The following is a 16,545-nucleotide window of genomic DNA, read 5'->3' as shown; positions in this document are numbered from 1 at the left end:
CATTCAGGGTTACTGCAATCTGCTCATGGGGTGCCATGTATTGCAATATAGTTAATTCTGAATTAATAGCCGCACATTTTCGTCCTAAACTCTGGAATATCTCTAACAGAGTTGCGCCATTAGGAATTGAAATCAAATAAAGACCATTGACGTAGCGGCAACTTCCAAGAAACGAAAATATTGCGCTCCTGAAACCAACTTCCATCAATAAATCAATCGTGGAATATCTAAAATATTAAACTTTGATTCTATCGATTTAGGCGTCAAATAAAATGGACATCTAAAAAAAATTTTGTCCAACAATTTCTTACTTTAAATAAAAAATCAAATAATGGGGATAAATGAATTACATAAATAAAATCACAACCGAACCAAAATCGCCCTTTGTGCTCAAACAATATTGAAGCATAAATTTATCTATTCACATCATATTTCAAAAAAATCATTCATAATTTTCGCTACTCATTTCAGAAATAATTTTCTTCCAAATCATCGTAATAATTCAACCATTCTTTACAAAATTGTTTGACAAAAGGTAAGTCAAGCAAACAAACAATAGTGCACACAAATATCAAGTGAAAACATGATAATGATCTTACATGCGGAAATTAATATCAAATAACAATCATATTTTGTCAAAGCAAATAAAAAACATTCCGTCAAAATAAACTAAAACAATCTCATTTTTACAAGGCAAACTAATCTCACCTGACTATCATTCCAAGCATATTCTCTAAACTAACATGTTCTGTTAAACAAAACTTGCTCCCAAGATCATGCACATTAATGTCCGTATTTGGTCAAAAGAACAAAATTCAATTTCACAACATTAGGATAAATTTCAATTTCACGATAAGGCACCAAAATTAACTAACAAAAATAAAACCTAAATTCAATATTATGTCCGCAAATCGCAGCCCTAAACTTTGCTCTCAGCCCTCTTCAACTATTTCACTTCTGCTGTCTTTTAGGGGGCCGATGGTTCATTCCGCAAATGACAATCTATTACGAACATACAACGTCATAAACACAATTGTGTATCCGAAATGCAATTGAAGAAAACAAAATGTTTTTACGCACAAAAACAATTACACCTACATAAATGATCACAAATAAACGACAATTGAAATGTGTACCCTTTAATCGTCCTTTATTATTCTTATAGGGTGGTAGCTCCACGGAAATGGCTCCTCCTCACATACGCTGCTCCCACCCAGAAATTGCTTCGACCCAGAAATTTTGGTTTTCGCAAAGTTTGCAGCAACAGGACGGCAATGGAAGCTGGTTTGCGCTGGTTGGGAATCGGCTTTGCTGGGAAATTTCTACGCTCGCTTGCGCAGATTCACGGTTTTTATCAACGGGTTTGTGGGAAGATTCAGCTAATTAGACCTGCGGAAAAAACGTCAAATGTCTCGATGGAGAATGATAGAGGCTTTCATACATAATGGCTAGTAGGAAATTAAAGGAAAAAAAGTTGATTGCTCGCACAGAAGACAAGCAAAGCAGGAAGCAGGAAGAGAGCATATAGGGAAGATGAATCGAAACAGTGATTCTTACAATTTTTTTTCATTACTAAAAGGTAAAAATGTAAAATTGTATGACAGATGTAGTCAAAAGTAATTTGGAATTTAATCAGGTACTAAACCACAAAAAAAAAAAAAAAAACAGAAGGGTACTGAATCATAACAAAATCAAGGACAGATGCAATTTCTACAATTTACCCTTAAATCAATACATTTTGTATATTTAAATCTGGTAAATAAATACTCCCTCTTCCCAAATATATATATATATATATATATATATATATATATATATATATATATATATAAAATATATTTATATATATATATATAGATATATTTATTTGTATTTCACACATATTAAGAAAATCATTGAGAAAACAATATTTCATACAAACATCTTATTTTATTCATGTTTAATTCATTTTTAAAAATAGTTGTACGTTTGTCAATACTTAGTTAATATGAATATGTATAATAGTAAAACAAAAAAAATGCAACAAAATTTAAAAAGTGAACTATATATTTGAGACGATCGAAAAAAATAAGTCTAATTAATTCGAATCGAGATCTACCATGTAGATAAATAGTAATTAATGGATATCATATAGATTTTTATTGATAATATTCAGTACATGCCCACCGAGACTTCCTATTATTTAAATTTTGGTCTTTGTCATTTTATATTATTCCTTGAATATACTTCGATTATAAATGCTCATAATTTATTTGTCAATACCAAAGACCACGGCTCACATATTACAGCAGCAATTATTATTGCATGGAAATTAAAAGCAGAGCAATCGATCAATTTATTTAAGGAAAAATGTTCGTTTTAGTTTTGTATGTATTGATGTATAATATTTTTGGTTATGTATGTTTCGCTGAATTAGTTATAATTTTATTGGCAAAAACTTGTATGAGATGGTTTTACAAGTTGTATTTTGTGAGACGAGTTTTTTATTTTGAGTAATCGATGAAAAATATTACTTTTTATTTTTAAGAATATTACTTTTTTATCGTGAATAGCGGTTATTTGAGTTATTAATGAAAAAATATTACTTTTTATTATGAATATCGGTAGGTTTAACCCGTCTCATATATAAAGATACGTGAGACCGTCTCACAAGATACCTACTCAATTTTATAACTATGTTCTTTTGATCAATTTTAGTCATTCTTCCTAAAACAATGTAATTAAATAACCAATTTATTGTTAAATTTATGTAGATTCGTGGATGAAAAAATTTCTCAAGACAAACATGTTTGCTCGAAAAAAAAATTATAAATTTTAAGAAAGATATTAGTCATTGACGAAAATGACTAAAATTGATTACAAGATTTTAGTAAGTTCAACAAAATATACATAACTAAAAGTATTACACACGGATATATACAAGACAAAAATTGAAAATTTAACTTTATAAAAATGTATTTCAAGATTCAAATTCTTTCAATTGCATTATTAAAATGTATTATATAAATTTATGATTCCGTACTTCGTATTTTACTCATATTAATCACGGTTGTTGCGTGCAAATATTAGCTAGAACATCTATTTTTTAATATTGTTATATGTGCATTTTTTAAATATTAAATTATATATTAGGAAGACGTAATAATCATGTGATTATGTTATGAAAATTCATTTGTACCGTTTCCTATAAAAAAATTTAAAAGACATAAATCTCTTAAAAATATTAATAGGCCAATATATATTTCATTTTTTTTAAAAAAAAATCACATATATTTAAACTCAGTGTTAAAAAAAAATTCAGGCATATTTACCCAATTTTTAAAAAATTTATGTTTGATTTTTAATTACACATGGTTTTAAATACAAATAATTTTAATCCAAAAGTTTTTTGGTTTTTCGAAATTTCACTGGACGCTGATGCAATTTGCTATTTAGAAATATATATAGCGCAGACAAAAACTTGTGTGAGACGGTCTCACGAGTTGTATTTGTGAGACGAATCTCTTATTTGGGTCATCCATGAAAAGATATTAATTTTTATTGTGAATATTGGTTGAGTTGACTCGTCTCATAAATTAAGATCCGTGAGACGATCTCACATAAGACCCACTCTATAGTGCATGGTATTTTGAAAAATCAATTTCAAAAAACAAGAACAAAATTATATAAACTAATAAATAGTACTTTATACTTGAGTTGACTAATATCTTCAGGTTCCATAAAAATAAATATCAATTCACATTAATAGTTGGATAGATGTTTACTTTAGAATAAAGAGTTTTTTAGGGACCAATAATTATCATAGTGTTTACATATTTTCAATTTTATTTAATACATCCCATTCATTCTATTTACAAATGATCTCTATTCTCTCATCTTAGTAATAATAAATTTTTTTAGTACTATATGACTTATATATTTAAATTAACTAACTTAACCTATTTCATGGTCTATTTTAATAATTTAATATATTAATAAAATATTAAAACTTCAATGTAAGTATCATGTAACTTAACAAATAGTGCTTTTGTATCTTAAACTTCAAGTTGCAGGTTCAATTTATTCTTTACTCTTTTTTTTTTTCCTCTTTTTTCATTTATTTTTTAATTAATATATCAAGATTACATAGTAGTCCATCTTTGCTTTTTTTTTTCTCTTTCTTTTTTAATTGATATATCAAGATTACGCGAGATACACTAGTCGATATTATATTATTAAGTTTGATATCTTTAGAGTAACTAATTTTTTATGTCATGGTTTGTTTTAATAATTATATATATTAATAAAATGTTAAAACTTTAATCTGAGTAACGTGTAACTTAGCGGATAGAGCTTTTGTTTCTTAAGAAAAAAGTCGTAGGTTCAATTTTTATTTTGATATTTTTTTTTTTCATTTTTGTGTTTTCATTACGGACAAATTCACCAAAATTGTTTTATATCAAAATTGCAGCGTAATCTCTCACTATTTTTTATAATTATATTTTGATTCTCATTTAAATATAAATAAAATGAATCATAAAAATATCCATATAAAAATGTTGTGGAGCTTGGACCAACAATTTTTCTAAAGTTTAGTAAAAAATATTCAATTGATCATGTAAAGCGTTTTACATATTTTTATTTCGATTTTAAATAATATATCGAGCGCAATTTTAAAACAGCAGTTTAATTTAATTTAAGAACTAATAATTACGCGCAGTAGACTAATCTCAACTGTCCCAACCCTCACATAATTTATTTATATTTTCCCAGTCCGTCCATTTTATAAGCTTCTCTCTCCTCTTTCTTCTCCACTGTACCCCTTCACTGCAGATCCGATTCTCGACGCCGGAGATCGGAGCAGACAGCCTAACCGCCGCCGCTATGGAGGAGGCGCTGGAGTTGGCGCGTGCGAAGGACACTAAGGAGAGGATGGCTGGCGTCGAGCGTCTCCACCAACTGCTCGAAGTGTCGAGGAAGACATATACGGCGTCCGAGGTGACGTCACTCGTGGACGTATGTTTAGATCTTCTGAGAGACAACAACTTTCGAGTTTGTCAGGGTGCTCTACAGGCGCTGGCCTCGGCCGCCGTGCTCTCCGGCGAGCATTTGAAACTCCACTTCAATGCGCTTGTTCCCGCCGTGGTCGAGAGATTTGGTGATGCCAAGCAGCCTGTCAGAGATGCTGCTAGAAGGCTTCTGCTTACTCTAATGGAGGTATTTTGTGCGATTATTGGCTCGTCGACTTGCTCATTGTGAATGATCGCTCATGTTTCGACTGCTTACCCTCATTTTGATTGCTGTTCTCTTATTTTAATACTTTTATGAACAGTTGAATTTGTGATCCCTATTGGTTGTGGTTTGTGTATGTTTGTAAAACGACCGTTTTAGTGACCAACGAAGAAGTTGGATTGGCTTTTTTCTTTCATATTTAATCCTCTTCATTCATTCTATCATCCAACTGATAAATGGTTCCGTGGGTTGAATCTCGTCTTTTTTGCTTGTTAGGGTTAATTTTACAAATGTCTAGTTCATGACAGTTTAGAAGCTTAGTTAACAGATTCACAGTGTTGAAATTCACTTCTCGGATGCGATTGATATTTACATATAAGCTATTTCGTGTTAAATTTCTTTCCAATTCGTATGGTGCACCAATAACAGGATACTGAATTCTGTTTTTTGAGTGATGAACTAGGGAAATCCTCTGTATAACTCTTATACTGTAACTCAATATTATACTCATCTTTGACATTTTTTAATCATAAAATGGTTCCAGACATTTATAACTTTGTCAAACCCGAAGTTCATATATCATTCAGAATTTCTGTTGTTTCTGAGCTGATGATGCCCATAGAATCGTCTTTTGGTTCTTTTAAGTCCCTCTAATATGTCAGAGTTCGCATAATCACTCCATTCAGTTAAGATCTTTCTCTAGGAATTGTTTTTTTAATCAATCCTATCAATTCAAGCTCAGAATTATAAATGTGGGCTTCTTTCCAGGTGTCTTCCCCAACAATCATTGTTGAAAGAGCAGGAACATATGCTTGGGCTCACAAAAGCTGGAGAGTTCGAGAAGAATTTGCTCGTACAGTCACATCGGCGATTGGTCTCTTTGCATCCACAGAACTACCTCTTCAACGTGCTATTCTTCCACCTGTATGTTACCTGCATTATCTTTTATCGTTCTGAGTTTACCTTTACAAAATTTAGTTTGGTGGAAACAAGATTGATGACAATCATGATTACCAAAAAAAGGATGGTGGCTTGATGTGCTCTCTTCTTGGATATCAGATTTTGCAGATGATGAATGACACAAATCCTGGTGTAAGGGAATCAGCTACTTCTTGTATTGAGGTTAGAAAAAACTAACATCAGTTGATTCCCGCAGAAAATTGCTTTGATTTGGGTAACATAAATTTCCACTGCTTCCGCCATTAATTTGAAGGTGCCAATTTAATATCTCATGGAGTTTTGCATGATTTGAAAGTTGCTTTTAGATATCTTTAAACTTTTTACCCTTGAAAAGTTCCTGTGAATTAGTTAATGGTATAAGATCGGTACTTTTATATGATTACTTGGGTAAATAACATCATGTTTAATTTCAGTGTAGGAATTGGAGTGATCAATTTATGATATGCAGATTCAATGAAAAAAATGATACCTAAATTCATTTAAGATTTCTCGGAAAAACAATACCTAAGCTATATAAATTAATGAACATCAATTTCCAGAAAAAACCAAGTGTTCTGTGAGACTAAACCCATTTGATTATTATATGTACAACTCATTCATTCTGCTTATGAAAAAGTATGTTTGTATTGAATAAAATTAATCAGTGCTGAAAGGAGCTGTAGATTTATAATGCGCTTATGCTGCATGTTATACATCCATTGATATATAATCATGCGAGGACTTGTAGGTTTTGGCCCTTGCATGCCTCATCAGGATTAGATTTTAGAACCTATTGTTTTAATTTTCGACCGTTGTAAAATACAAGGGTAGAATATTTGTTTCCAAAACTCCCGAACTTAATGTCATTGTTGTTGTTAAGTAAATTAGATTATTTCTAATAATAATGATGCTGATGATGAGATAATAATAATAATTATTATATATACGCTGTTTAGATTTCTACTATTTTAAATAATTTTTAGTGAGTTTTGTGAATTGGTTTGTGATTATTATCGTTAATATTTTTTTTATAACAAACAATATTAAATTGTCATTAATATCATGTCTAGGCTTTAGGTATCGACGTATTGTTATTTTTAAAACATAATACCAAGGTTTGATGGTTGATTGTTTATTTTGTTTTCTTACTTATCATTTATTGAGAATAGAACATGACTATGAAATGAATTTGGATTTTAAGGATCAATCAAATTAATTGAATTAGGTGTGTGAGATGAGTCGATGACATCACAGTCCTATGAAATTCAAAGCACGGTAAGATGAATATTTGAATATTAATGCCTAAATAATATGATGTAGGCAAATAAAAATATAAGAATGAATATGAATATGCATGGAACAGAAAGATTCAAAGTCCTCAGAATAAAAACAATTAACAAAGCTTAAAAAAAATTAACAATTATAAGAAAAATACACAATCCATCACTTAGAACAAGAGAAATGTATCTGATTCATTCTAAATGTCAATTGGAAAATAGAAAAAAATTAATATCTTTAAATTTCAATTGTTACTGATTTGCTTTCCACAGAAAAAGTGAACAGAATAAATAATATACTTATTAAGATCAAATCAAATTGTTGTTTCTAATTTTCTTTATTTATATCATATGTGACAGCAAAGCACTCACTTCTTGCTAGTGAATCATAATGCACACAATCTTTTAGAAGTTCCTTTCTGGGTTTGAGAGTACTGCATTCGTTCTCTTCTTTCTGTATTGTTAGAGTGGAAGGACCTCTGTGTTGTGAATATTTCGTTATCTATGCATATATATAGAAATCAAAAATCAAAATCACAGCATGTTTGTTGACTGTTGCGCTATCACAGGCTTGTAACACATGCTCAAATTTACTCTAAAAACCGTAGTAAAGGCTTTCTTATAGGGACACATGTTTTTCATATCATTGGTTTACGATTCAGATTTTTCATCAACTTGTATGGCGATGACCTATGTTGAAACATCACAGTTCATTATATTCATATTTGACCCGAGGCCAAACGTTTAAGCATTGACCAGCAGGTAAAACAGTAAAGAATTCTATGTCTGATTTACTTTTGATGTTCCTTTCCCCAGGAGATGTATACTCAAGCTGGGTCACAATTTTGTGAGGAACTGCATAGGCATAATCTACCTACAACAATGGTAATTCTGATGCTTCCATTTATAACATCCATTTGCAGTATACTGTTTGAGAAAATGAAGTGGGACAGAGTTACTTCTCAAGCCATTTTTGACATGATAATGGTTTCAGTTAAAAGATATAAATGCCAGATTGGAAAAAATCGAGCCAAAGGTTCGCTCGTCTGATTTGATTACGAGCAATTTCTCTTCCAATGAGACTAAGCCTGTGAGCCTTAATCTGAAAAAAAGCAGCCCCAAGGCCAAATGTTTGACTCGCGATGTTTCTCTCTTTGGAGGTTCGTACGGATGGTGGATTCATTTGATATTATTTATCTTGTAATTTTTATTTCTAGGTACATCTATATTCTTTAAGATGGTCTTTCCTATTCAGTTTACCTCTCAATTCAACGACTTCAGACATCTTGTGTTTATTTTGCACCAAAAAAATTACAAAATTATGTTTGTTGTGCAAGATTGATTGTATAATTTTTTTAATGGCTTATAGAAATTAGAATACAATAAATAATACCACCGTGATTCAAAACATGCTCCAAATTTTATTCAGCATGGACACAGTGTTCAATTTTAGCATTTGTGTCTGCTGACTTCTAGTGCTTGTGACCTTTGACTCGGACCAGCAGATGGTGATATCACAGAGAAACCTGTTGAACCAATAAAAGTGTATTCAGAAAAGGAGCTCATCAGGGAGTTTGAGAAGATTGGTACAACCCTTGTGCCAGATAAAGATTGGTCAATACGAATAGCAGCAATGCAGAGAGTTGAAGGTCTTGTTATTGGAGGTGAGTTGGTTCTCTAAGAATTTAAGGCCTGATTGGCCCCTTCTTAAATTATCATGCTAAGTGGCTCATATTTAAGCAGGCCAACTGATAATTATTATGCATGCTAAATTAAGTACTTCAAAAAAAAATTTAAACTTTATATTGGTCAACAGGAGTGTAAGCTTCTTGATACCATATTATGCCATGCTCTATGATTTTAATTTCGATCAGTAAATGGACTGTTTTGAACGGATGCCATGCAGGTGGAGCTGATTACCTTTGCTTTCGTGGACTTCTCAAGCAGTTGGTTGGTCCTTTGAGCTCACAACTATCTGATCGGCGATCTAGCATTGTGAAACAAGTATGGAAACATATATTGATAGTGTATTTAGTGCCCGTTGAGAGTGTAGTGCATTCAAATATAATAGAGGGTCATAGAATTGTGTTCACACTGTAGAATTTCTCCGTTGGCCTTGTACTAAAATTTCTGAGTTGTCACATTCTGCATCCTGCTGAAGTGTGGTTAAGCATTGACAATATAACAATATTATTCGTGTATTTTTGTGCTTTCCCACTCGAGTTTAAAGGCTTGTCTTTTTGTGACGTCTCTAAATGTTGTTTGCTCGAGCATATAATTGGCAACTGAATGGATGTCTGCACTTACCTTTATACTGATACTGGTTTTTGGCGTTGCTATTACCTCATTTAGTCTCCATAGATCGTAATCCTGAAATTGCAACATTTATCTGCACTGAAGCTATCTTCATTGGTTTTCTGTTTTCATTCACTTTTCTAGGCATGCCATTTGTTGAACTTACTATCAAAAGAACTCTTGGGCGACTTTGAGGCATGTGCTGAGGTGTTCATTCCGGTGAGAAAAGTTCTTTTATATAGTTGCCACTGTCTTTTACTTCTGTTTTTTTTGGTCTAACTATCTGCCTTTTAACTTAGATCCTTTTCAAGCTTGTTGTGATTACAGTGCTTGTAATCGCAGAATCAGCAGATAACTGCATAAAAACGGTAATAATCGTCTCTTGGTTACCATTTTGTTTATGCTTACATAATTTGCGACAATTTTACCATCAGATGCTACGCAACTGCAAAGTTTCCCGTGCACTTCCTCGGATTGTCGACTCTGCAAAGAATGATCGCAGTGCTGTACTTCGTGCGAGGTATGATTCTATTGTTCTTTAAGCTACTAGGCTTACAGTTCAGCTTTTTGTGTAATGCTTTTATTTGCTGAATTAGGTGTTGTGAATATGCGCTTCTAGTCCTTGAATATTGGGCTGATGCACCAGAGATTCAACGTTCAGCTGAGAACTATGAAGACTTGATCAGATGTTGTATTGCAGATGCAATGAGTGAGGTTAGACATTGTATCCTCGAAATAATTTTTCATTGACTGTGGATTGGCTGTGATCGGTCTATTCTACTCAAAATTTTATACTTGGTCGAATAGGATGCAAAGTGAGTCAAGTCAAATCCGAGTTGAGCTCAATCAAGCCAAGAATTTTTGAGCTTGAGCTTGAGCTTGAGCTTGGCTTCATCGATTCATGAGCTTTAAATAATATTTTAAAATATTTTTTATAGTTAAGAATATAAATAATTTTTTAAAATACATTATTATTATATAATTATAGTATTCACTAATTTTCTGTAGAAAGCCTAGAAATATGTCAATGAGCCCAAGCATGCTAGCTAAGCTTATTATTTGAGATTGTGAATTTTTTCATGTACAATCATAAGAACTCGAGTCGAGTCATGAGCAACACGTGGGCCTTGAGCTCGAGCCTATGAAATTTCAGGAAGTTTATTTAATTCACTACTTTGAGATATGTAGCGCATTTTCTGTAATTATGCATCCAGGTTACTTTCCTTTTCCTCCTTGTTGTATTGTCTGTAATGTTACTTTAACATCCAACAGGTACGATCTACTGCAAGGGCATGCTATAGAATGTTTACAAAAACCTGGCCTGAGCGTTCACGCCGCCTGTTTTTGTCTTTTGATGCCGTAGTTCAAAGGGTAGATTCTCGTCTATTCAAAGTTTTCAACCTGCATTTTTTCTGTACTTTAACAATAACAATTATGAAATAAAAGGGAATTTTTCCTAGGTAATAAACGATGAGGATGGAGGAATGCATAGAAGACATGCTTCTCCTTCTGTTCGGGACAGGAACATGCCATTCACCTCTCAGACCTCTGTACCATCCAACATACCTGGTTATGGGACTTCTGCTATAGTTGCAATGGATAGAAGTGGAAATATACCTTCGGGAACATCTCTTCCCTCAGGACTACTGCTCTCACAAGCCAAGTCTGCGGGTAAAGTCACAGAGCGCAGTCTTGAAAGCGTGCTGTACTCAAGCAAGCAAAAGGTCTCAGCTATTGAGAGTATGCTGAAAGGTTTGGATATAGGGAAAAGCCGATCCTCTAGTTTGGACCTAGGTATATACTTGTGTTTGCTCTTCGTCTACTTGCTTCTATGTCATACTTGAGTAACTGGTTGATTCTGTTGCCTGGCTTTCCCTGAGCAACAATTGACCATCACAATCTTTTATATCTTTTGAACGCCAATTTTGGCAATAAAATTCCCATTAAGTTTGTTGTGAATTTTTTTCCAGTTATTTAAATTACTGCCCCCTAGTGCAGGAGTTGACCCACCATCTTCTCGAGATCCGCCGTTTCCCCTTGCTGTTCCAGCTTCACATAGTCTTATGCATTCTTCAGTAGATATGATGTCTAGTGTTTCTACAGGTAATAGTCGCAACGGAGGCTTGGTGTTGTCTGATATCATCACTCAAATTCAGGCTTCTAAAGATTTGGGTAAACTTTCGTATCTCAGTAGTGTGGGAAGTGAACCTTTGTCAGTACACTCATCTTACTCAGCCAAGAGAACTACTGAAAAAGTACAAGATAGAGGTTTTACTCAAGAAACTGAGTTTAGGGAGTCAAAACGATATTTGAACTCTTATACTGACAGGCAATCCTTGGAAACTCCATATAAAGATGCTAATTATAGAGATTCCCAAAATAATTACGTGCCAAATTTTCAGCGTCCTCTTCTAGGAAAGAATGCATCTGGACGAATGTCAGTGGGGAGGAGAAGGAGTTTTGATGATAGTCAGCTATCACTAGGAGATGTATCGAGCTATGTGGAAGGTCCTGCTTCACTTAATGATGCTCTGAGTGAGGGGCTCAGCACTAGTTCAGATTGGAATGCCCGTGTTGCGGCATTTAATTTTATTCACTCAATGCTACAGCAAGGTCCGAGAGAAATTCAAGAAATACTGCAAAACTTTGAGAAGGTTATGAAGCTGTTTTTCCAGCATTTGGATGATCCTCATCATAAAGTTGCACAAGCTGCCCTCTCCACTCTTGCAGATCTTATTCCTGCATGTAGAAAACGTTTTGAAAATTTTATGGAGAGGATTTTACCACATGTCTTCTCACGGTTGATAGATCCTAAAGAATTAGTTAGGCAACCTTGCTCAACGACATTGGATATTGTTGGGAAAACATATGGCACTGATGCACTTCTGCCTGCTTTGCTCCGTTCACTGGATGAGCAGCGTTCTCCCAAGGCAAAATTAGCAGTTATTGAGTTTGCTATAGGTTCATTTAACAAATATATACCTAATTCTGAAGGATCTGCAAATAGCGGCATCCTTAAGTTATGGCTTACCAAGTTAACACCTTTGGTCCGCGATAAAAATACAAAACTGAAAGAAGCAGCTATCACATGTATAATATCTGTTTATACCCGTTTTGACCCAGCGGCAGTATTATATTTTATTCTTAGCTTATCTGTTGATGAGCAGAATTCATTAAGACGAGCCCTTAAAAAGCATACTCCACGAATTGAAGTAGATTTGATGAATTTTCTACAGAGCAAGAAAGAGAAACATGGCAAGTCCTCTTATGATCCATCTGATGTGGTTGGAACATTGTCTGAAGAAGGATATATTGGAGGTTCAAGGAAGAGCTACATGTTTGGAAAGTATTCTTCTGGTTCTGTTGACAGCGATGGTGGTAGGAATTGGAGTTCTCTTCAAGATGCATCGCATGTTACAGGGTCTATTATTAACTTCAAATCTGATGATAATCAAGAGATCTTGCATCAAAATTATTTGGACACTAATTTAAACCGTGATGTTTCCTTTTCAAATTACAAAAATTTGAGAAGTGGCTCTGATATGCTCAACGATAACAAAGGAACTTGGGATAACGATAACTGTGCTAACACGGAGATTACTTCAACCTCATGTTTGGATATAAATGGGCATGGTGGATCTAATCATCTGCCAAATTCTGCCGACTCAGGGTTTGATAGTGTACCTTCATCTGAATCTACAGTAGATCATCATCTCAAGCTTCCTGCTTTAAGTCAGAACTCTGCAGCAGAACAGGGACCTAGCATTCCCCAGATTCTTCATTTGGTGAGTTTCTACATCTATTTTCGACAAATAGCTATTATTATATGCTCTCATCTTCTACTCTCTGTCATCATCATGCTTTTGTTTTTGTTCTTGTTTATAGTGCAAAAACATAATTGTTACGACTTGTCTCTATTTTTTCTTACTTTCCCCTTTGTTCCTCTCCTAACCTTTGATCAGATATGTAACGGGAATGACGAAAGCCTGACAGCTAACAAGCGTGGTGCACTTCAACAGTTAGTTGAAGTTTCTATATCTAATGACCACACTATTTGGGGCAAGGTACGTTTGAAAGCTGAACTTTAAGTTCCCTGATTCATGCATGCCTACATACCTAAGGTTTTTTTTGTCCTTTTCTATTTCTGTTCTCTCCGTTATCAAACTTGGGTTCTTTAGGCAGCAGCAATGATTATAATTGGTTTTTTGTCCTCTTTCCTGACTTTTATTTTGTGGTGTTAACCAATGGATGTTAGAAGATCAAGCCTTTAAAAATAACTCGTATTTCTTCAAAGTTGCAATTCTGTATATTTTACTCGTTACATTTGTTTCGTGACTTGTACATTTTAGTCAATATGCCAAGATTCTTTTTGCATGCCATTACCAAAAATTCTGTATTTCAGTACTTCAATCAGATATTAACGGCTGTACTCGAATTGCTGGATGATTCTGATCCATCCATTTGCGAGATGGCACTTTCTCTGATTGTTGAAATGTTGAAGAATCAGGTCTGTTATCTATATTATGTCCCTTAGGACAATATAAGCCTAAGTTCCTTTCCTCTAGTTAAATGCCTCTCATCCTTAAGACTATTGTGTACTCTTGTGCAGAAAAAGTCTATGGAGGATTCTGTTGAGATTTTAATTGAAAAGCTGCTTCATGTGACAAAGGACAATGCTCCGAAGGTATGCATTTGTTTTTTCTAAATCCCAGCCTCTTATTTTTCGTCTCCTCTTGTCTTATGCTATCAGTTGTTCGTTTCAGGTATCCAGTGAATCGGAGCATTGCTTGACCATAGTTTTGTCACAATATGACCCATTTAGATGCTTAAGTGTGAGTACTTCTAGTTTTTTTGCTTACAGCTCAGATTTATTTAATATTTGGTTTTTACTCGTGTAAGCCAAAGATTCGAGTTTTGACCGTGTCTTGATATTTAATCCATTAATGTTCCAGGTTATTGTTCCTTTGCTGGTTACTGAAGATGAGAGAACTCTTATAACATGCATAAATTGTTTGACGAAGGTACTATTTGCATAAGAAATAAAAAAATGGCTACTTAACTACTTTCTAGTTTTCTCTTAAAAAGGTGCACAATTTTGGCTCTCATTTTTCACTATGTAACACAATTTTGGCAAAAGGTCACTTTATAATATCGTAGAACAATTAATTTCATATTTATTATGCATTAGTGCGGTGTTTTGTTTTTTCATTATTGTTCTATATTGTTTTGTACGGATGACCATTATGCCATACTTTAAAAATGTTCGGTTCGAACTTTATCTTTCAATCAAACTCCAATCTCATTTTCTTTCGTCAAAGATTTTTTTATCCCTTTAGCTTTCCAATCATTTAACCATTTCCCTAAAATACGGGATCATCACGCTTCTCCATTCCGTCAACAGCTTGTAGGTAAACTCTCCCAGGAGGAACTTATGGGTCAGTTGCAATCGTTTTTGCCGGCTCTTTTTGATGCTTTTGGGAGCCAAAGTGCAGATGTTCGAAAGGTCTTAGCAATATCCTTTTTTGGAAGATATACCTTTTTTTTCCTTCAAATTTTATTTTAGGGGATCTGTCTATTATGCTGACCATTGATGTGCATTTTCACGGAACTGCAGACTGTCGTTTTCTGTCTAGTTGACGTATATATAATGCTTGGAAAAGCGTTTTTGCCTTACTTGGAGGGGCTTAACAGCACACAACTACGACTGGTTACTATTTACGCAAACCGGATATCCCAGGCGAGGACTGGTGCTCCGATTGATGCTGCACAATAATGAGCTGCTTGTGATTTGGATGAGTTGTTTGGTGCAATGGCTTTTGATTTACCACTTCTCATATATATATATATATATTGTATATTTATATGAAATCTCATAGATAAGGTTCGAGCTTATTGTGCAATATTTTCACTGGAAAAAGTGTTGTATTTGTCATACGTACTATAATTTGATTTGAGGAACCGGACAAAGAGTGTTAGGCGTGTGGAAACTGGAAATGACCATTTGTGCTCATTAATGAAATCTAATTTTCCCCATTGATGTATGCCATTTGTTTTTTTCGACATTACATACCAAGTATTAGGGTTGAAGGACATTTTTTTAACCGATAGAGGACTTGTTCTCGAAAGTTTTATTTTGTCGTTCTTTGAGTCATTGCATAATTGTTGGATCCAAATTTGGAATAAATAGTATTCAGAAATAGTCCTATGTATCTATATATATATATATGTATATATATTATATTATTAAGTTGGAGAGAGACGAGGAACTGACTTTTGGTGTCATGATTTGTTTTAATAATTATATATATATATTAATAAAGTGTTAAAAGTACAATATAATCACATGTAGCTTAGTGTATAAAGTTTTGTTTTTTAAGCATTAGTTTCGTCTTTTTTTATTCAATTTTTATTTTATATATAAAAAATTACAGTATAATCTTTCATTATTTCTAATAAGAGGTAAACAATATATGTTACACGACGCATATCCAATAAAGATGAAAACCAACAATTTTGGATTTGATTTTCAATTCTTTAGCTTTGTTGGTGTTGCTATTTTCGCCAGATATCTCCACGCTCAAAAATATTAGCACTTACTAATGTTATTTCTCATACCATAACTAACAACGATTCTCTACCATTTTATTTTGGAACAAATTATTTAAATTAATAATTTCCGCTTATAAGATTAGCGGTGATTAAGAAAGTAGTGAAAGAACATTCATATCTTGATTTTCTTGTTGACTTAATTTTCAAGTTCACTTTTATATGGAGAACGAATTTTGTCGACAGCTGCATCTTTGCTTTTGAGAAGATATATATG

The 16,545-nt window shown here is 33.4% G+C and overlaps 1 protein-coding gene across 3 annotated transcripts; it reads left to right on the top strand.

The window, feature by feature from the left end:
* Positions 1–4,863: 4,863 nt before the first annotated feature.
* Positions 4,864–15,755, top strand: LOC140830919 (CLIP-associated protein-like). Of its 3 annotated transcripts, none has more exons than XM_073194509.1 (21): positions 4,864–5,196; positions 5,980–6,135; positions 6,271–6,333; positions 8,244–8,312; positions 8,422–8,587; positions 8,933–9,091; positions 9,334–9,431; positions 9,867–9,941; positions 10,022–10,090; positions 10,157–10,242; positions 10,319–10,436; positions 10,995–11,093; positions 11,183–11,516; positions 11,721–13,507; positions 13,685–13,786; positions 14,125–14,229; positions 14,332–14,406; positions 14,486–14,554; positions 14,675–14,743; positions 15,124–15,225; positions 15,337–15,755. In XM_073194509.1, the coding sequence occupies exons 1-21, from the start codon at positions 4,864–4,866 to the stop codon at positions 15,493–15,495; spliced, it is 4,293 nt and encodes a 1,430-aa protein (XP_073050610.1). In that variant the 3' UTR covers positions 15,496–15,755. The 3 variants fall into 3 exon arrangements, with proteins under 3 accessions (XP_073050610.1, XP_073050613.1, XP_073050604.1); XM_073194512.1 differs by having other exon boundaries at positions 8,930–9,091; positions 11,826–13,507; XM_073194503.1 differs by having other exon boundaries at positions 8,930–9,091.
* Positions 15,756–16,545: the final 790 nt, after the last annotated feature.

Source organism: Primulina eburnea, chromosome 1 (genome assembly GCF_022965805.1).
Source record: "Primulina eburnea isolate SZY01 chromosome 1, ASM2296580v1, whole genome shotgun sequence".
Taxonomy (NCBI): Eukaryota; Viridiplantae; Streptophyta; class Magnoliopsida; order Lamiales; family Gesneriaceae; genus Primulina; species Primulina eburnea.
This window is presented reverse-complemented; position numbering and strand designations above follow the sequence as displayed.

Coding starts and splice junctions, on each gene's coding strand:
- LOC140830919 (XM_073194503.1), top strand. CDS start 4,864: ATGGAGGAGGCGCTGGAGTTGGCGCGTGCGAAGGACACTAAGGAGAGG. Junction 13,508..13,684: donor TTCCCCAGATTCTTCATTTG/GTGAGTTTCTAC, acceptor ACCTTTGATCAG/ATATGTAACGGGAATGACGA. Junction 15,226..15,336: donor AAAGTGCAGATGTTCGAAAG/GTCTTAGCAATA, acceptor ACGGAACTGCAG/ACTGTCGTTTTCTGTCTAGT.